This window comes from Aquila chrysaetos, chromosome 16 (assembly GCF_900496995.4).
Source record: "Aquila chrysaetos chrysaetos chromosome 16, bAquChr1.4, whole genome shotgun sequence".
NCBI lineage: Eukaryota > Metazoa > Chordata > Aves > Accipitriformes > Accipitridae > Aquila > Aquila chrysaetos.
Genome location: NC_044019.1, coordinates 15,298,657 through 15,321,679, shown reverse-complemented (window position 1 = coordinate 15,321,679; position 23,023 = coordinate 15,298,657). Strand labels below are relative to the sequence as shown.

At 35.3% G+C, this 23,023-nt stretch overlaps 1 protein-coding gene across 16 annotated transcripts in view; it reads right to left on the bottom strand.

The window, feature by feature from the left end:
- Positions 1-23,023, bottom strand: part of SOX6 (SRY-box transcription factor 6) — a 382,229-nt gene that overhangs the window by 163,402 nt on the left and 195,804 nt on the right. For 13 of the 16 annotated variants that reach the window (XM_041129350.1, XM_041129355.1, XM_041129354.1 and 10 more), the window contains 2 exons: positions 15,789-15,878; positions 4,484-4,591 (listed from right to left, as the gene is read on the bottom strand). In XM_041129350.1, the coding sequence (XP_040985284.1) occupies positions 4,484-4,591; positions 15,789-15,878 (198 nt within the window). The remainder of the gene's footprint in view (positions 1-4,483; positions 4,592-15,788; positions 15,879-23,023) is intronic. The other 3 variants (XM_030038492.2, XM_030038496.2, XM_030038498.2) reach the window with 1 other exon arrangement.

Genomic DNA, 23,023 nt, shown 5'->3' with positions numbered 1-23,023 from the left:
AAAAGGCTAATCAATTTACATATTAGGATTCAATTATTGGAGTTCATTTGCCTTAAAGCTAACACTGAGGATCCCACTCCAAAACATTCTAGGAATCTTGCCTTTCTTCCTATACGCAAAATTGTAACCCAAATGCATTTCTTCTACTGCATCCAGAATGCACAATATACACAGGAGAGGAGATGTGCCCCTGTGAAATGTACTCTGACTTATGATGTCTTGCAGTTACTTTTTATATCTTGTTAAATAAGTTACTTCCATGAGTTTTTAGTTAGTAGTTATTAGCTACACCACTCAGAAATGTCTAAATATAAATATGAGGAGTATTAGTACTGCAAGATTTATATACTTTAAATATAAATTTTAATTTTGATCTTAATTACATGTTCATCTTTCATGTCTTACAAATACAAACAAGTATATCAATGAAAAACTTATATTTGCCTCTGAAGATTTTTATTGCCTCTGGTGATAAGTAATGAAGAAGCAAAGTTTATTGCAAAACAAGGACATTAGCATAGCCTGTCTATCATGGAAGCTGTAAAGAAGAAACTTCCTACTTCATCTAAGAAGAGACAATTTAGTCAAAAGCCTTTGATATGTATGGAAAAGCAACAACATTTTATACATTTAGAATGTGCCCACAGAAGTCAGTTGAAGGATTTACACTTATTTCAGTGGGCTTTGAAACAGGTCCATTGATATGTTCATTAATAATGGCATTAGGTGGTCAAAATTGGCAGCTTCAGGCTTGTAAATCTGAATATTATTTTAAATTTCTTTCATAATCAAACAGTTACAAATTGAAAGTGCTACTTATCTGCTACACACAACCTAGCAATCTGTAAAACCAATTCAGCAGAGCATATTAATGCTACAAATATGAATTATCTTATGTCTTTTGGAATAACCACAACCTCACTGTATGGGTATGAGAAACAAAAACCAAACAAGTAAAGTAAACTATGCTTGTTGTTCCCTCAAGGTTTATTTTATAATTAATTAATTTATTAAAAAGAACACATTCTAGAACAAATTAGAATTCTATGACCACTTTGTTGTGCTCCTATGAAATATGCTACAAAATTATTGGCCAAGTTTTCTAACTGCAGAAAAACCTCCTAAATCACATTAAACAGAGCACAAAGGAGGTGGCCTACATTTGCAGACCAAAGTTCCACACATATTCAAGAGTGTTCTGGTATAATTATACTCTAACCACAAGCATGAGTATGTTTAGCCAGATGTTTCTTAGAAGCGACTAAAAGTGCAGTTGGAAATTTTCTTAATTCAATTTATTTGTATACCTAGTTGATCACAAACCAAAACATTTAACGCAGCCCTTCACTACAGAATCTTTGGTAATGAAATTCTTCTCAGTCCCAAACCAGAGACTGGGATCATGTTATTGTGTTGTGCTTATATCCATATTCTACCACTCAAACAGGATCACTCAGAATGAAAACATAAACACTGCCTAGTCAAGAGACTTAATATAATATAATATAATAATCAAAGGCCTGAACTTAGGCACAACTTTATGCACAGTCTAAGGATGATTCAGAATAAGACTTGAAGCACTGGGAGCCTGTAGGAAACACACCAAGAGGTTTTGAATTCCATTATAACATCATTCTCATTGAATGTATTATAAATAGACCTGGGATATAGTTAAGAAATTGGGATCCCCAAATTGTTCCTTTCTCCTTAAGATAATAAAACACTGTCCAAGTTGCATTTTCATTACTTTATTTCTACAGCAACCGCAATTTCATCATTATTTTTCCTTCATAACAAGACCCTAAAACGAAAAACAAATGAAGAAGAAGCAGGAGCAGGGAAAACAGATTTCTACTGAGACTTCTCTCAACTGGTTTTGAAAGTTAATCATCTTCCCTTTTAGTGTCCTATTAAAAAAATTAGTTATGTCTGGAACAACATACCTATGGCAACTTGATGCAAGGTTTCTGACGTGTTTCTCAGAAGTTACATCAGAGTAACTGTGATGCTGAGATACTGCCAACTAAGATGAAGGCTAATTGTGAATAAATAATTTTGCACTTAAGCAATGTATTTTATGGTTATTTCCTCTCTAGGAATTTTAAATATACATAAAAATTTCAATCTGTCTGCATCTGTAAAGATCTCGGGTATTTTTCTAAGGGGTTTCTTAGATTTAGGTGTCTCTGGGCCAGATTTTTAAAAGGGATTTAGGACTCTTACTATTGCAGATAGATCTGTGGCCATGTTTTAAAAAATACATAAAGCATCTAACACCCATTGCCTCAGATGACATCTTACAGTATTTTAAAAAATGAGATAGATGTGTCTGAACCACATAACATCACCTTAAAAGTTTTCAATTTTCATCTGAGGTGGTTCTTCACACAGTGGGCACTAGAGCCATGGAATATCTTCTTAAAAGATGCCATGGGCTCAAAGTTTTGAATAGGCTTAAGGGGAGACTGGACAAGTATTTGGAAGGGGGAAGAGAGATCCAGTTGACTGATACAAAATAAACAAACCGCTTCAGGGTCAGGAAATCCCTGGAACTGAAAACAGTCAGAGGCTGGGATAGTGTTGGTGTGAAAGTATATGCTTTCCCTGTTCTTCCTTGCTCCTGTGTGTCCATTTATGATTACTGCTGGAGTCAAATGGATGTTTGGCTGTTTTTTCCTCTTTATACCAAAAATGTCCTTTCCATTTTTTCTCTGAGTTCTTGTGTATCAACTTTAGCCCTTCAGATACAGTATTTGATGATTTTTTATTAAGATTTGTTTTCCCTGTATGGGAATTCATACCTATGGGTCAACCAACTGCCTTTCCTCAACGTAAAAGTAGTTTCACTTACTTTTCTGATGTGCAACACCAGCTATCGGACATGAGAACCTGGATCTGTGTGAAGGTGTATATACACAGACTTAGGGCTAACATGTTTCAGTCAAAACCTTAAGTTGCTCACTTTGAGTTTCACACAGGTAGTAACCTCAGCACAAAAACAGGTTTTCAACTGCACCGTTAGAGCTAACTGCTACCACATAACCATCAATACCTTATGTTATCATCATAATTTCAGGGTGTCAAAATAAACACAGTCATAAATGGAAATACTGTTGAAGAACTAACTGCTGAAGGACATGAGGTATTTAGATATCCCTTTCTAGAACTCAGTAGCACTTTGGTAACTTCAGAGTAGCAAGGAATGCATTCACTTACAAATTCTCAAATTCCTGCTTGGAGCTCTTCCACTATTGGCTTGATATGTAACAGCAATTATGAGATTTTTCTGCTTTTGAGCACCCCAAATGTTCTGCATTTAGGGGACCTCAGCACCTTGCAGTAAAGCTAAGCTTGCAGTAAGCTTTCACTTATATCATGGACTCAACATATACAGACAAAATTCCATTTAAGACGACCAGCTTGCATAAGAGGATAAACGAATACTAATCTGACATGTAAAGACAATACAGAAAATGCATTTATAATGCAACACTCACACACACTCATTCACATTTATTTCCCTATGCAAAAAAAGAAAGATTTTTACTAACTCAAGTACTCAGTATTGCTTTAGGTATTAATTTAGTGTATATACTTTTAAGAGGAGTGACCTTTCTCAGTTACTTAACCAACTGCACAACTCTACACCTGCTATGACATAGCTAACACTGACCAAAAAAAAGCACTACCATAAAAGCCTGAATAGGTATGCATGGCAAAAGCATTACCTCGTTTACCAACTAACCTTCTAATTCTCACAGTATCATTTAACCTTTTTCTGTCTTCTAGCTGTCAGTCAAAAAACATTAAACAAGTATCATATATCTTGAGTTCATGAACCACAGAAAATGAAATTTTTCAGAACTCCAATGAAAAATGGCGTGTTAGTTTTGCTTAAAAAAAAAAAAATACACACCTCTCAGAGGTTGTTAAGGATCATCACAGAAACTGAGTCTATAAATGTTACCATTTCGGAGAGTAGTCGGGGTCTCAGCCTGGGCATTGGTGATGCCAGCTGGGCTGTCTATAGGATCTGACTTTGATCAGTAAAGAGCAGTGTTCTCCTTTTACAGATCATGCTGCAAGTGTTGGAGTGGGCCTATTGCAAGGAACACTTTTCTCCTTTGTGAAGACTACTTCATTAAAACAAGTCAAACAACATTCATTTTCATTATATAAATCTTCCATTTTCCCTCACTTCCAAACTTGAACTTTATATTAATTTCTGTGTGTTTAATACATTCAAACATTTTACACAGGCATAGCTGTCCTAATGTAAATTTCTCATAGCAGATTCAGCTGACGTGCAATTAACACCTATATTTTGTCACGGGTGATTTGCTGCTTATCACCATAGCCCTTTTCAGTAGCTGTAACTATAAATCAGAAGACTGTTTTTCTCAGTGTTTGTTAGCACAATACACATGGAATGGAACAGGAAGAGGCAAAGTAAGAGACTCACCGATCTCTGACGTTAACTAACCTTTAGCTATGTGTGGAGACTGATTATGGTTTTCCCAGGTCAGCAGAGGGAGAATTCTCACTACGGCCTGCTCACAGCCAGTTCTTAGCACCGAGTGTTCATATTTGTCTGATGGGGGGAAAGGTTATCTGAGAGTATGCAGAGAGACCCAAAGTGCCTTTGTCAATCACTGTTATCTTGAAAAGGGGCAGACTATAACCTGATAGGCTAAAGCATTTCTTTTTAGAAAAATCCTTACATTTCAGAGGAAGTGGACACCCCATCTCTAGCTGAAGGCTGAGAGACCCAAAATTACACTACAGAACACTTGGGAGGTGAAGAAGACAACAACAAAATAGAGAAGAGGGTTAATTAATCTACAAATACATCCTGAAGTAGAAACCCTCTATTCACTACAGCCCCTAAAAGAAAATCGACAGTCATTCTGTGACTTGCAGAATCTCAACAATACGTAGGCAAATGGATCCTGGCACCAGAGCAAAGCAGCAAAGGTAAAAAGAAGTTCTTTCAGTTACAAGTTAAAAGGAACTCTATGATTCTTAGTGAATCTGAAAAAAAACAAACCACAGAACAGTTATGCCCATTTGATTTTCTTTACCTTCCTTAGTAAACCTCTGTTTGTATTCGTTTGATGTTACCAGTCAAAACTTGAAGTCTCTGTAAGCTTTCCCACATTTAGAAAAACTTAAGTCGTACAAACCTACATAAAATGTCTGTATACACTACACTGACTTTTGAAATCCTGCAACTTGAGTACACCACCTGCATTTTAACAGTAGATTTTGTTTTAGTATCTGTAATAGGACTGTATTCCAGCTCCCAGAGAGAACTATAATTGTCTAGTAAACAGTTACATCAATGATCAAATCCCATAACTAACTTTCAAAGTATGGTGAACCTTGTCTATAAATAATTCTCTGATCGTAGGGGTTAGAACTGTGATCTTATTTCAAAAGAGCACATTAGGGGCATATATCAATCTACAGTATTTCCAAGTCAAAACAAATGCAAAAGATGTATCTTAACATATAGTAGTATGTTTTAAAATGTCGGAAATGTCAACCACTTACATACTTTCACATTATCCCTAATTAATACAAATTGCATTTAATTTCACATTTAGTAAAACATATTGCTGCCCAAAATAAGGACTATAATTTTTATCAGCAATTATTATTACTGATGTATCAACACAATTATTTAAATTCAATGTATATAGGGGCAGGATCCATGCAAGCATTTACAGTTTTTGTGCCCTCTGTGCTTCTTCCCTAATTTTTGTGGCTTGGAGCTCCTCCAGATGCTGTCTCTGACTTTGTGGTTTTGTATTTGAGATCCCATCTCCTGATTCACAGCGTTCCTTGATTGACAAACAGATTCAGATATGAACACAAATGGTTACCTGTATATAATCTACATATGGCAGCTGCACTGCTAAGTTTTCCATTTGTGGTGAACCTACTGTTTCAGATTTTACCCCTTTCTTGGGTCTCTGAGTCACTGTGTTTACTGAGCCATACAATAACTGGTGACATATGTGATCTCCACACTGCAAGCTGCCCTTCACATTCAGAGGATTTTCCTGTTTTCCCTCCCCCTTCATAAACTGAATTATTTAAAAAACAACACAGGGTTTTGTATTTCTAAACTGATGTGCCTCCTAATTGAATGCAGAACACTTTCAAACTATTTTCCATTAGAGGCCCACTTTTTTCTGATTTTAATGCACGGTATAATACCTTCATTGGTAGATAAAAATTGTTTGACTAGAAGTAAAACCTATTATTATATGCTTTTTTAGTGGTTTTGTCTTGTATAATGTAGGATGAATTATGTAAAACATACCAAACAGGATACTCTACAAGCTGCTACTTGCATGCTGCAAACAATCACAGTTTCACTGATAGACTGGGACTTAGCATCTTAAAATTCCTGGGGAAATCAAGAGCATTTTAAGTATTGGGTTTGATTATTTAATCAGACAACTTGCATTTTGCCCTGGCTAATTTGGAAGGCTGATAATATTTTACTCATAAAATAATTGTGCACCTGTTGTGATGGAAACCTATTCAAACAAATCTTAATAGACATGAGGAATCATTCCCAACATGAGTGTGTTAGCCTCTCATTACTGCTATCTATGGGGCAACAAATTTTAAACAGCTATTGAGCAGGTCTCAGCTTAATATTGTATAACTCTTAAAGATCATTTATGACAACTAAACTTTGTTAATTCATATCGATACAGACCAAGGTAAGTATTAGGATATGTGGGTCAAACTAACAGTAATTTAAAGAAAAAAAGGTAGGAAAAAATATGTATATAATAACAGGATTTCAGTGTGAGAGCTAATGACAAAGAACCATTTCTGACCAAGCTGCCTGGGTATAAATCAGAGGGTAATACCTATGATGAAGTCATGAATCAGGGCAGGCTATGTCCTTAATAGATTTCTATTTCTGTTTCCTCTGTTCAGACAAATTTCCTATGGAAACTTTTTCAATATAGCGCTCTCAATTTGCTTTAAAATTTGTATTTTCATGTTAGTTGATAAGACTTCATCTTTTTAGCATTTTTGAAAATTTTTTCTATTGGCAAATCATGGAAGAATCCAAAAAATTTGAAGGGAGTGGAAAAGAGAGAAATTATTTACTTTAATCCAGAATAAGTATTTGGGGGAGAGACAGAAGGGAGACAGAGAATTGAGACCAATTCACTCACCAAGTAAGGGGGCTGTATCATGAATGACCTGATTGGAGCAAGGGGATCCTGATTAGCCTGAAATCACTTTAATGCTGGCAGGAGGAGGTGAAAACAAGGAAAATGAGCCCAGTTTGGCTAGATCTGCCCTTTGGCAGAAAACTGTCAGATGTCATTGGTCAGATCTGAAGTGAGGTGACACAGTTAGACAAATCAAGACCTCTTAAAAAAAATACAGATAGTTAACCTCTTCCAAAGGGTCAACTTGTTTAGAGAGGACAAGGACAACCCTTCTTGTATTTCTTCTTCTATCCCTCACTGAGCTTAGGCTTTTGAGGCAGTGCCTGTGTCAGGTTGCACATTATACTCTTGCTATTCTCAGTTGCATGTGAGTTTCCCAAATGTGCTCGTACTTCATTTCTTCTGAGTACTAATCCTACGTCCCTCAAGTTTTACAGATGACATTTCTGAGCCACCTCTGGGTCCACAGTTTGTAAAGTTCACAGTAAGGTATTTTTACATATCTCCCAAGAAAAGAAATCTGATATCTTTGATACCCTCAGGATGCTCTCATTACCACACAACACCCACACATCAAGACCCCACTTCAAGACAGACTCCCCATTCAGAAAGGGAGTTTAAAACCAACTGAAGTGAAAAGGATTGCCACAAAGGTTGTCATTAATCAGTGCCAAAATTTGATGTTGCTCAGAACAGCCGTATTTTGTGCAAAAGGTTTCTTTCCAAATTAACTGCAGAGAAGGGTGATGAGAGTGACCAAAGAACAGCTTTCAATGTAAGGAATAAATAAATACATTTTTACTTTTCAACCTGGAGAAGAGACAACTGAATGTCGTGTAACAGAGAAGATGAACAGGGAACCATTCCCTGTCCATTATAATGCAAGATCTAGGGGACACCTACAAGGTACTAGGTTCAAATATACAGCATATTGTTAACTGCTGAACTTATCCCCACAGACTTCCCAGCTGTCTATTAAAGGGTTCAAAAGCGATTGGACATGTTCATAGATGATAATTCTAGCAAGGGCCATTAAACCCAAATGTACCACCTCTGAGTCAACAAGCCCATTAATCATATTTTGTGGGAAATTGGAAGAGTGTGTTGAGGAAATATTACTGTATGTTTGCCCTTTCCTTACACCCTTCCCCAGGTTGCTCAGTATCCATAAAGACAGAACACTACAGGATAGTATGTTCTTTATATCTGACACTTAAATCAAAGATTTCCTTAATATGAAACTCTTGTAAGAAAAGACTCATAAAATACATCTACAGGTTTCCACAGAATACAAATCGATCAGAAAATCTCAGTTCTTTCAGTACTGTGCCTATATGCATCTTTTTAGATAAATGCTTACATTCATTAATTTGTTAGAATTTGACTTTATATGTCTACAGCAACAAAAAGCCAAAAGCACTGAAGCATAATGAAATGTGTTTTACCAGTGCAAACTCCTCCATATGCACTTGCTTTTTAATATGAAGTTGTATATTTGTCTCCAGTAGGAGTTTTATTTTGCTAAAGGTAAGCAACTTCATTGGCAACTAAGCTGGGACTTGAGTCAAAAGGAAATTTGCCACTGATATTCAGTGTCAGAAAAGAAGGCCTTAAGTTCCAAGTAGTGATAGGCTTCTTCAACATAGAAGCCTTTTGACTACAGTTAAAGACTGTATTTATTAAAAAATTAAATTAATTACTGATATAATGAAAACTAAATATATATAAAATACCAAAACAACCTACCAACAGAAAAAAAATGGCAAGTTTTCAAAGAAAAAGTGAAAATCTACTTGTAATTTTTAGTTTATATTCAACCCTTTTTCTGCTAAAAAATTAAATGGCATTTGAAAATAAAGACATTTTAATACCATACATTTTCTTGTCACTATTTGTACAAATAAAGAATGGATCAAATTCCAGAAGGCAGTCTTTTCTGCTGTGCCAAATAAATGTATTGCTGTTTCAAGTTCCTTATTATTAGAATCATAGAATGAATCACAGAATGGTTTGGGTTGGAAGGGACCTTAAAGATCATCTAGTTCCAACCCCCCTGCCACGGGCAGGGACACCTTCCACTAGACCAGGTTGCTCAAAGCCCCATCCAGCCTGGCCTTGAACACTTCCAGGGATGGGGCATCACAACCTCTCTGGGCAACCTGTGCCAGTGCCTCACCACCCTCATCATTAGCATCACTATCTTATTCCTTTTTCTCATGATCAGTTGATACTATTTCTTAATACACTCTTTGGGACACAGTTCCACAGAACACAGCGTATAGGTAAGTAAGTAAGTAAGTGAGCTGTCCCATTGATTTCAGTGTAGTACAGAGTTCATATATTTAGCCCTGAATTGTTAAACTTAGAAACATACACTGGTAAGGTAAAAAATACATAGATATATGTGATTGCAGTAAGTAAGAAATTCATTGTGTGCCTTGAAATATACTGCATGCATCACGGTTGATACTATTTATAAAATGTATGCAACAATATGGAGAACTTGATTTATGTGAAAGGTTGATTACAATGTAATTTATAGTTGTGGAGTTTTAAGAACTAGAAACGGTAATAGTCATTAACTTTTAACATTAGAAGCAGGCATGATTGTGATAGGTGCCACTGAAATATGACCCTCTGACCAAAAGACCAGAGCAACAAAAATGTTTACTACTTTTTTTTTTTTTGCACTAAGTACAGCTTCAATCCTGCAAAGACTTACACGTACATAATTTAAATAATAGCCCTGCATACAGTGAGCAGTCCCATTCATTTCCACAGAACTACCCTCTGTCTGTACAGTGTGTGGTATTTCTATTTAAGTCCAGAATCTGGAGAAAAAGTCTTTCATATCAAAAAAAGTCAAGATGACATAAGACCATATAGTTTAATCTAGTTCACACTAGTGATTAGTCTAACTAATTATATCAGAATCTTAATCATAACAAATAGATACACTGGGGCATGGTAAGTTTAACCGAAATATTTTTCTTTTGGAATCCATTACTTTGTTCAAGCAAATCAGACTAAAGAGTATGCAAACATTAACTGTTGAAAGTGCTTATGAAATATTTGGTCATTCAGAAAGGTACCACTTAATTTAGAAAGTCAGGTTAGACCTGGAAATGCAGCTTTTGTAACACGTTACACAAAATGCTAATGACTTGAGAAATGGCAAAACAAAAATATATCTCTGATTTGGAGAGCTACAACATAAAGCTAAACATATCACTTCATTGGATCACGGTAGTAAATACATTATGAGCAACCTTTATAGCCTGTGGTATATTTCTAATCAGGACCAATTTCTTAAGGATATGGGTGTACGGGTGCTGGGTTGCATTGTTTTGTTATGTTTTGTTGGATGCTTTCATTGGTTTCACTAATTGGAACCAGTTGATCCTTTTTCCTGTGTATTGATTTTTTAAATCCTAGCAGTTAACAATGATTCTAATGTATCATAACACTTTAGACCTTAATCATATAGTGGGGCTTTCGCTTGTAGCTTTTGTTTGAGTTTTAATTAAGAAGACCTTGTGTCTCAAAGCCTGAGCTGGGTTTTTAATTGCTAGTATGTATATCACACAGACTTCAAAAGAAATAAAATATGTTTATAACAGAGAGCACAAAGGAGAGCTTTGAAATGTCTATAGCCATACAAAGTGACATAATTAAAAACCTCTGAGTGCCTCTGTGATATAAGACTTATATATATTTATTTATACATATTTATAAGGCAGACTGTTATATACCCTTAGAATTCATAAGAAGGAAATTTCAGCAATTATACTGAGAAATAATTACTGCGAATCCAGACTACAGTGTTGGTCAGGGCTACAGGAAAATATCAGATTTATTTTCCTCAAAGTGGTCTTCACATTTGATATAGTGCACCAAGAAACACTTGTGCATTTATCTGTGCACGAAAGCTTATCTGTGAAGACAAATTTTATAAAAAGGAAGCAAAAATAGCATTTTAAATTGTTTTGTAAATCATGCATATTTTAAGAAAAAATTTAATTCACTGTAAAAACAGAGAAACCATAACTTTCTCAAGGATTCATTCATGCACAACTCTCTCCAAGACTATTCCAGAAATAGAGAGTGTTAAATTACTAGATTCAAACAGTTGTGCCTCACTGTTCTCTTCCAGTCATTAATGCACACACACAAAAATGCTCCTAGAAAACACCTCTTTCTATCTCTCCTGTGTCCTAATACCAGGGACAAATAGCATTTTCAATGTTGTTTATAGTCTATCTTACAAGGAGACTATCAAGTGGGTGAAGTTGCTTCGTTTTACTAAATTCAACATTTCCTAGGAAACAGGAACACTGCCTCCCACCTATCCAAATATTTTGAGGCCATTAAACGTGTACACGTCACATGAAATAGGAGTTTTAGGCTCTTTTTAATAAAGTAGCAAATATAAAAGGGGAAGGAATAAGCACGGGAAACACAATGCAAACAGCCTTCTGTATTGGATAAAGCTATGGACATCAATCACTGTCCTTCCCAAAATAGAGTATACTGTACAAAGACAGCATGTGACATTCAAGTCACAATGCCTATAAATCTAGAGAGTTCCAGTTGTAAACACCACCAATGGAAGCCAGAGAACTAACCTGCAACACAGTAGCCGGTGACCCAGGAGTCACTCTTCTATAAGACTGCTAGACCAATTCTGACCCTTTCACGATAACATCATTGCTTAAGTTACTTAAAGACTGACCTTTCTTATTTGATCTTCAAAGACCCTGCGTGCTGAGAAAGACCATTGCGGGCTATTTCAGTAGGACAACTGCCTGATGCATGCAAGACTATGCTATTCCAGAGATTTATATTTGGAACAGAAACAGAAAACTTAAAACAGACTCTGTATAGTGATAAATGATGCTACTCTGCCTAGCTGTGGCTGCTGAAGAAAAACTAGATAACTAAGCAACAGAAATCCATGCAGCAAGGGAGGGTGAGGACAGAACTCTGTGCACCCAAATATCTGGAAATTTAGAAAAGAGTTCTGCATCACTTTGTTCATTCAAATACATGATAACAAAAATCAGAATGAAAGGTATTTCCTGATCCTCATTTTTGTACAGAAAAACAAACACTGCAAAAGCCGGACATAAGCCTAACAAATTGCTTGTATACCTTAAATAAATGTATTTGTATGCACACACTGGCAAATAGCATACAATCAAATGATTTGCATAGGCAGCTCTGGGTTTTTTTCCAGGTGAGCAGGTCATTTAACTCAGCTCAACTGCTTCATAGACCTTTGAAAATTTGACCTATGTGTTTCATTTATAAACATATCAAATGAACAAGCAGACTTATTTAACCACTGGAATTTGGCTACAAAGCATTCTGCCAAATGCTCCTTTGAGTTTCATGCAACCTCCCTGAAGTCAATGGCTTGTTTGGCTGGAATTCAAGGAAGAATTGGGACCATTATCAATAACTGAAATCCTAATAAAAAAACTCAGAAAAAGCAGTTTTACAAAGGAAGCACACTATGCAAGAGTAATTGTGAACAGGAACAATCCCACTTAGAGGAAAAAAAAAAAATCATTCATTGTTTGTTACTTTTGTATTGGCTTCTGTTGTTTGAATTAATAGATATAGCTTATAATTATATCTTGATTAACACTATTGTGTTCTAAATATAGAAGGTAAAGCAAGAAAATACCGTTTTTATTTGTTTCTCTCAGCCAATTATCTTTTCTTCTCGTCTATGTGCTTCCCAAACATGAATAGAAACTGTTTGTGTCAGTGGTACATATTTTTTCTGCTTTCATCCTTTTTTCTGGCACTGATTCTTAGTGAACTGCCTTCCCACAACCAACATGCTAGTCTTTCACTGAAGGGGGGAGGGTTGTAGTTGTGCAGATACAGAGGAAGAGTATGTACTCAGGTTATCCTTAGCAAGAGCAACGCCTTCTCTCTAAAACAAACTCCTAGAAACAGGCAGTGCAAAAAGCAGTTCCTCACAGGACCACACCTCACTTTCTAACAATCAAGATTTTTTTCCCTAATGACCTCATTTATTTATTTTTACTGCATCGCTTCACGTCTTTAAGTTAGGCTCTCAGTAATATGAGCAGAAAGTCTGCACAAAAGCCAAAAATATCAGCCAGTTAAATAAATTGATTTAGAATCTAATGGAAATTAAGGAAAAAGATATTTGACCTCCCAAAGACAACACGTTTTCAAAAGTAGTTCTTTCAGACCTCAGCATGCCCTGCCGGTTACCTAACCTGAAATTCATTCAGCACTATGAAAATGAACTTCATGACTTGGAAATCTACCACCTCGAACCCTGAAAAGATTTTTTTTAAAGTATGCTTCTTTGGCAGATTAAAAATTCTCTCTGGTTCCTCCACTTTGCTTTATTTCCTTCTTGTAATCTGTTTTTCCTGCTGCCATGGGCTAGATTGTTGTTTGGGTTTTTTTTCTTTCTGAGATGATTTAAGGCATACAAATGCTAATATAGGTTAATACCAGGCTATTAGGTTGATAGCGATTTTATCAGGGAGGAGCTAACCAGCCTGGAGACAGCGGCTAGGCCACTGGCTTGGGAGCCCAAAGGAAAGCAGTCCTACTTCAGACCTGCCACTACTCCTGCTATGTAACTCTGCACCTCATTTTCTTCTATTAAAATGACACTAACGTCTTTGTCAAGAGGTTTGAATACTGTAAGCATAAAGCATGACATAACAGCCACCATCATTTATCTTCCATGTTTGCGTATGCTTTTTTGTATTTTTGCCTGTTCATGAAACCTGTGAAATGCAGTCTCAGTAGCAAAGATTCAGTATTGCATCTTGCTGGAAGTCAACTAGTAGAGGAGAGGAATATTGCAGACATTAAGATGGCTTAAGGATAGGTTTCTAGGGATGAGACACAGGAATTAAGTCATGGAAACTAACTGAATGACTGTCAACACATAAATCTGGTGAGCCTGATCAGGTGATCTTTTTTATACAGCTGATAGGCTATACCCCTAGAAAAGGTACTTGAACGAGTTGAGAATTCTTCCAAATCTGAGTGAGAATGCTTTGTAGGTAGATGAGAAAAGGCTTAGGAGCAAGAACTCTAGCCACCCACTCTGCAGTGAATGTATATACTAAGAAAATAGGAGGAATAACATAAATCCAGAAAAACAAACTTTTTTTTTTAATAAATGCAAGCTCATGAAAAAGCTTTTTGTGCCATATAAAAGAATAAAGAACATTATTCTGCATTGTTAGAGATCCCACCTCTTTTAATTTTGATTCACTAATAGCATTCAAGTAGTTTCTATTTAAAGACTAAGTAGCTATATTGTGCAATTAATGGACAAACTAGCATTCAATGTTTTCCACACTATTGAGAGACAATAAAGCTTTAAATAGAATATGATTTCAAGACATAATTTTTTTGGATTTTATTACAGTCAATTTTAACATGTTCTTGTAAAACTGCATACTATATTTCTGCCACTGACATTACCATAGGATTTCTTACCTGTCTAATATATACACATTGTCATAATTCTACCAAAAAAATCCAACAGGAGAATCCAACAGATTTTGTTCCTGAATCAGCTGAAGGAACCAGTTATAACTTACTTATTAAAAAGGGCCAATCTTTCATCTGTTTTTATAATAAAAAATTTGAAATATCTTAAGTTTCCCTGGTGGAAGCATAAATTTTCATCAAATAGTATCTTTTTTTTTCTTTGTTTCCACATATTTGTAGTCGCAATGTAATAAAATTATACCAATGAAGAGAAATGAATCTTAGGTACCTTGTGTACTCCTCAAACATGCCTTATGACCCCTTCTAACAGCACAAAAAACCACCTTTTTAATTTGTTGCTTAATCAATAACACTGAATTTCTTCTCACGAAGAAAATCCATGGAAGAATTGATGGGTGGGGAAAAACACTTCAGGTTTTCTACAGAGTACTTAACTGTCAAGAGAATTCCACTTTTACTAGATTGCTGGGTCAACAAATCTTGGAAATACCGGAAAGTACTGTCTATATATGCAATAAAACTTGCGCCGATTTCAGTAGGTCCCGAATTTCACACAGAGCTGCTCTTTCTCCACGGGCATAGCATGAATATAAAGAATTATTCTTTTTTTTCCCCAATTTTGAATCAAAGATTTAGAACAGTAATCACACAATTACCCCCTTTTATAATCTGAAAGCAGTTTCTACATATAGTTTATGCAACCGGGAAGAAACAGTACCAAGTATTAGTTAGTAACTCCATGTTTTCAAGATATTTCTTCTTCTTCCTCTGGTCACAGAGATATATAGCTAACATCAATGAACTAATGTAACTAACCTGGTGTTTATGATAACATCCTTGATACTACCTATAACTGATTGTGATACACTCTAATTTATTTATGTGGCAGATGCATCCATCGTCTCAAAGATAAACATTAAAAAACAGGGTGAGTTGACTGGAAAGAGGAAAGCACCCTCTAGTTATGATTGTTATTTCTATTATTTTTTCTGAACGTCAGAAAATCCTCAATCCCCTTTTTATAATATATGCAAATATTTAAAATTTGATCTATTGAGATACCTTTAATTTCTCCAAGGAGATCACTTGTGTTTAATTTTTCCATCTTCTCCTTCCAGTCTTTAGAAAGTAGCTTTTCCATGCAGGATGAATCTATTTTAAAAAAAGAGAAAATTATCAAATATATTCTCACACATCAAGAAAACAGGTGCCACCTTCATTTTAAAACTGTTCTCCCTGTTCTAGTTGGACCATAGTTTCAAAGGGAAATGAACTTGTAGCCAAACAGAGTTCTTATTTAACTGCATTTTAAATCCAAAGTAATTCCACTGAGGTTAATGGAGTTACTATGGATTTAACAAGGGTCTAATTGAAAGAAAAACTTCATTCAGGATTTATGCATGCTAACTGCCAATTTACATGCATAGATTGCCAATGTATATACAAATTCTGTCTTTTTCATTTGAGAATGATTGTACACTCGAAATTATACATGAAGATTTAGAAGCTTTTTTTGGAAATTTGGCACACAGTGACATCTGAAACCCATTTTTATAACCATGTCAATGCAAAAGTTATTCATATAATGTCTCCATGGAATTCATAAAAGCACTCTACATATTGGATGTTCACAGTATCAGAAATTTTCTCAGTACGCTATAAACAACATGCAATGATTAGAAGATAGGCTTTCATAATTTGAAGTTCAGAATACATTTCAAATCTTTGTCCCAATCTGGGAGGCCTTCTGTAGGCGAGGCTGTCACTGAAGTCATTACACTGAAGATTGGCCTTAGTAGGTTTCCTATGATCAGACCCCAATTCCACCAGAAAATTTCATATTGAGCATAACAGACTTCAATAAAATCTAAAGGTTTTTTCAGTTCCTAAATTAAACTAATTGCCTCTGAAGTCTAAATTATACATAATCTTCCAGATAACTTACAAAAGGTGATTTTTAAGATGCGAATTCTTATGGTTGATGTTGTGATCCAGAGTTTTATGACTTTAAGAACCACAATTCAGATTTAAAAACAATTATCAAGAAAACTTTATACACAATTGAACACTTATTTTCCCTTCCCAGCTAGTAATAATAGAATCTCCATTAAATATTGTGCATTTACTTTCATTGGCAGACAGACTCATCAACAATGCCTATGTTAAACGCCTTGGAAACCCTTAGGCCCAGTTTAGCAAAATGTTATTTAAATGCAACTCTATTCCTAAAACGAATCTCTGCAATGAGCCTTCATTATAAGACCACGTATCACTGGGTCATGCTGAGCACATTGTTTCTTCGCGCATATACTGGGAAGAGCCATACACCTTGGCTTGTTAGAAACTCTCATAGCAAGCTGCTGTTTGTGTTAGGAGGAGATCAATGCTTTCTAAATAATGTTCCAAATTTTGACAACATTTGCACTGATCCCGTTCCAGTCACTTACAAATTAACACTGGGGTGTACAAGAAGGCAGAATTCAGCCTAACATATCTTCTGCTAAATTACTGGCAGATTAAGGGCAAATCGTGGCTCAAATTCTCACGTCAGCAGTCCCGTCAGAAGCACTCACACGAGCGAAAACAAAAGCAAAAAGACCAGATTAAGAATGGCAACACAGATTGCATCAATGCAATGGGTAACAGTTTGTTACACCTCAGAGGATTCTAAAAATTCTCAGGGGGAGGAGCAGCATTCAAAGAGGTCACAAAAGGAGGAGTTAAAGATCTAGGGAGAAGTTTAAGAAAGACAAAGGTCACATGGCCAATCATATTTTAGGGTGCAAGTAGTTTCAGCCTAAAAATTCACATTATCATCGCTCATTTGAAACAAAACCAAAAAAACCACCCCCGACAAAAAACAACCAAAAACAAAAACCAGTTGAAAGCAAACCAAACTGTAACTACCAAAAGATCAAAGATCAGGTTTTAATTGCAACACATTTTCACCGTGCAAGCCTCCGTGGAAAGACAACACAGCTCGTAAATGTTTTTGAAGTAATATTTCAGTAGAAAAGCTAATTTATTTACTAATTATATCTTTCTATGAAAGAGGCAAAATTAAGGAGCTGTAAGTTGCAATAGGCAGTGTTAAAATACTTGTTATAGAATAACAATTTACTTTTAACAATAACAGGCACTTATTATTTTTATGAGTTCTGGCCTGATAATAGAAGAATCAAGAAATAACCATCAATTATCAATAGAACATTATAATTTGGCCTTTTTTGTGATATCATCATTAGTTTAAAAAGATGTTTCTGTTTCTCCCCTGCCAAAATTTCAGACCCCTCATCCCCGAAAAAGAGCGAGCTTTGGAGTTTTATTTAGTTTATAGATGTTTGCTATAAGTTATGTATTCTACTGCTTTTTAACTAAGATATTTACCTCAATTCATACAAAGAAGGACAAATATTTATATTTTTTTAAAAAAGAAACAATTAGCATATCACAGGAGTTGGTAAAATACTTTCCTCAGAAGCACTTGCTTTATTTCTTCTCTTACTGTTCTTAAGAACACCCACGTTTATCTGTAGTGTTCTTATAAGGGCAAAACCCATATTTCTAAAGATAGACTGAGAAAGAACTGGAATGGATAACAGGTCTATCTGTGTGCTTTCTTTTTGATATAATCACATTGCTAGTTGCAATTTTTATCTCTATAAGTAAGTGACTGAAAAATTCCTTAAGAAACATTTTTTTAAACACCCCTATATCATTCAAACTCTATGTTATAGATCAGACCACACAATTTAGAGCTACTGTATTTTGCTATTGGGAAGATTACAAAAACACACAATGAGCCTTTTAATAAACTTTTTTATAACACTGTAGAAATAGCTCTTTTGAAATTCCTGTAAATTTTCAATTAGCAGGTTTAATCTGCATGATTTTAGAATTTAAAATAATGATATGTGTTAAAGCTCTCTGGAGGTCCTCCACATTAGACATGAAACTAAATATAAAGGCTTATACTTGAAAGGCATGTCTCCCTTCAAGTTCTGTGTTCTGTGTTCACAAATACACATTTTGAAAAGGTATGTGAATAAGAAAGGGATTTTTTCTTCTTTCTGTACTGAAAATTAATTTTTACATGCATATAAAATCTACAAAGATATCTTCTGACATCAGTAAAACGTCTTCATCCATATTGATTCATTTTCTGATTTGATTCATTATAGAAACAGAACATCGACTCGGAATCCAGCACTGAACATTGAAGAAGCCCAAATTCACATCTGCACTGCATCACTCTCCCTGCACTGAGGCTCTGCTTCAGCACCATTCCAAAACCTTGTGGATCCCGACATTTTCAAAATGCAGGGGTATTCTTGTTAAAGACAATTATAAAAGAAGCAAAGAAAGAAATTAGCATTTATACATTTTTAGCTCTTCTCACTGACTTTATAAACCACAGTTGGGCTTATGCCGCAAAGTAGCATATTTTGTACTGACACATGTAAGAGCAAACTCGTGAAGTTGCACTGGAGCAATTTATTATATTAACAACACACAGCTTCTCATCCTTTATATTATTCTCTTGTGAATTAGGAAAAATTTTCTTTCAAGGACAGCAAACAGGTTAAGTATAATTAGACTGAGATGAATAAATGAAATCATTGAGTACTATTTAATATCACAGTTTATTACATACTTTGTTAGCAATTTTAATTGTAGACTAAAGGAGTTTAAAGTACTGTGAGAATCTTGTTAGACCTGACAGTTTTGCAAAGGTGAATGAGAAGAGGGTGTTAAAAGATAAACAAGCAGAAAAAAAAAAAAAAAAGCCGAGAAAAAAAGCCTAGGTGTTAGATGAAAAGGATCTCTCCACAATGACAAAGCATCGATGAAAAGAATTAACATTTGTCCATTGGGTAATCAATCAGTCATGGAATGGATGGAATCCAGCTCTTTGTTGCACGACCGGTGATGAAGAACGAGTGTGTTAGCTATCACAGCCAAGCTCTCAAGTTCTTCCGACTGAATGAAAGTCATCTTGTTCCCATCAAGGATAGCTTTTGCGTCTTGTCTTTTCCTTATTCTCCCCTTTTTTCTTTTCTTTTTAATTTCACTTTTACAGTCTTCAACAAGTTACCAACCCCAGCTATAGCTTACATGAATACTGTATGACCTTACAGTGGCCTGCACCTATCCTCATTGATTTTGGGGGTTGTTCCTGGTTTGTTTGTTTTTGTTTTTTTTCCTTTTAATTCACTGAAGTAGCCTCTTATTACTTTCTTTGAAATACAGATAGGAAAAAAAAAAGCGTTCATGCCATGTGTGTGTTTTTGTTTTTTATGGTAAAGTCATACATAAAAGAAAGCCTAAATGTGAGAGTGCAGCAGCAAAACTTCAAAGCACTGACTGTCAGACATTATTATTTCAAATCAGCTTTGACTTTTTGAGACTTAATAAAACACTATAGTACAGACTGGCATATTTATAACACCTATACCAGTGATCAACTGAAGTGTCTTATTCTTGCGACTGTGCAGTGCCTTGTTATTTCTTTTATAATAAGCTTCCCTCAAAACATGTTTCAACAATACTGGAAACTGATAATTATTAATGATACGAGTTCTAAAACATGACTTGTTTTGCATACAATTCTTTTTGAATACATACATTACTTTGTGACAGAAGACAAAAGCACATTGATTTATTAATAATGATTGCAAATGCATAGCAAGTTCATAAACAATACAGAAATATAATTCAATCAAAGGTATAGGTGACATAGTTCTACACACATCTGAACTGTTACATCTCAAGGGAAAAGGCACTGGGAAAGGCAAGGTAGAGAAATTAGAAGCGAAATCGGGCATACTACAAGAGAAACTGTTCTAAAACATGATCAGATCCTCAGCAGGAGGAGCATAAACTTCTTTTCTGCATTTTAGAAGAACAATACTACAGAATTAGTGGCATCTTTGTCTCTATTTCAGAACTATAGTCTAAAGTTATACCCCATTACAATTTAGTAGATACAGCTAAACATAAAAAGACCATATTTTTGCAAGCTTTGGGACTACATAACAATATGCAAGTTCTTCTATCTCTAATGCTCTGTATTCTCTAAGCTACTCTTATTACATTTATTTGCCTTGAGCTCCACAGGAGAAAAGGTGTCCTTTGGTTCAGCCTTTGTCAAATGAGTTCAAATGCCTCATTCAAGTTTCTATCATGAGAAAAACAGCACAAGTGGAATTACCCTGTCAGCATCTATGAAATATTTGTTAGAGAAAAAGTGTTGGGGGGCAGGGGGTGGTTCTGCAAAAGAATGTTAAATGAGATTATGAACTCCTTGGGACAGACATTTGTGTGCTTACGAGGCCTACCGTACTGGATTCCTACTACAGGGGGAGAGCTGCTTTTTTCCCCCAAAACCAAATAAGCTGCAAATAAACATTAAAGTGGCTACCATTGGGTTGCCCTCCTCCCTATTGTACCTTTGCACACCTCACCCCATGCTTCAAGTGCAAATGTGCTTTTTTCAAGTGAGTGAAGCTAAGGACCTAACATCTAAAATTAATAATAACAACACAAGCCATCATGCATCTGAAAGAGGAAGGTTTGCTTCAGGATTCTTAATAGAATACTAAATCCTGTTCAGAGTAGAAAAATCTAAATAAAATCAGTACTCTACAAATATTCCTGAATAAAAGTCAAGCATAATTTAGATTTACCCTAGTCAATGTTTGTTATTTACAATTAAACTAAAACACCAGGTCCCTTGGTGCTATTATTAGCTCCATTCATAAAAAATGTGAACTATTCAGAAAATTAAGTATATTTTTGTAAATCCGGTGATGAGTTTTAAAATACCTGTGTTGAGACCTTTGATTAACTGATCCATCTCTGAGTGTATGAGAACAGCTTGTTTACATGCCTTTTGTGAGTTCATTGCCCGTCAGATTTCCTTGAGGTAAAGAATCACCTAGCATAGATCTATATCATAAAAATATTTCCTAATTTTCACGCTTTGTATTATGTATTTTAAAATTATATGCAAACTCTAACATTTTGGTATCAAAGGGAAAGGCAAAAGGTTAATTTAATTCACTCTGAAAGAACGTGATCTTATAATCTTCTAACAATTCAAAATTAAATTAAGGACTTTACATTTACATTCATGATTTGAGAAATAAAAATATAATTTAACCATGACTATCAGAAACTTAACTGCCGGATAGTACTGTCTATTCTTTTTTAATCCAAGGATGTAAAGTTTGTGTAATGTTACTAAAATAGATTCTTTGTTGCCATAGTTACTTTTTTTCTTCTTTCAAACACAAATTATCCTTTTCTGTTTCAATAAACTTTAAATAAAAGAAAAGGAGAGAGCAACAATACAAAACTAATCAAAAATCAGCCTGAAGGCTCAACATCCATAGTTGCAACGTACTGCCGCTGTCTCTTGCTCATAAGCAGCTTGGCTTCAATCTTCCTGTCAGTAGAGGGGCAGGTCAGGGGAAACTCATCTCATCCTTCTCAATTTCCATACTGTTCTCGTACAGTAATTAATTGTTGTGGTCTAACAGAAAATTAAAATATAAGGCAATTCGGACATCTTGTTAGCCAGTGAACTGATTTCTTTGGACAACTTTTCAAGATTTTCTTGATTTCATAAGCTTTCAAAAGCCAAGTCCTTGAAAATCAAAAACACAATCACAACACAAAAATGAGCAACACGACATTTAGAACAGGAAAATCTGCTAATTCCTTTCGCTGCATTTACTGCAAGTTACCAAAAAAAAAAATCACTCCTAAATCCTATATCTTGCTCCTGCCATTAAGTAGCCAAGTAATCCTGGCCAGTCTCTCATCCTGACTCGTTTCTATCCACCTCTTTGTCTGCGTTGGCTATTGAGGCTGTGATGTTTCTGGCACAGACTGCGTATCTCACAAGGGTTTTGTTGAACACCTAGCACATTTCTGATCATGAATTGGAAGTTGGTTCTGATTCTCAGTGCAACCTGTAAGCAGTACTGTAAAACCAAAAAAAAGGAAAAAAGAAAACAGAAAACCAAAAAAAGGGCAAAGAAGCCTTCCTAAATACAATTATATGCAAAAGGCAGTCAGCTCACTGTAGATGTTTTCTTGCAAGAGCAATAATGGAAATGTGACTGAGATCTGACTACCTAACATTACAGTTTTGTTTAGGACAGGGAACCAAGTAAATCTGCCAACCGCTGTACATTTTTTCACAGTGACAAGACTTCCACAATATGATAAAATTAGAACTGTAAGAGCTTGGAGAGCTCTCTTAACTTTTAATTAAAACTCTCCAAGCTCAC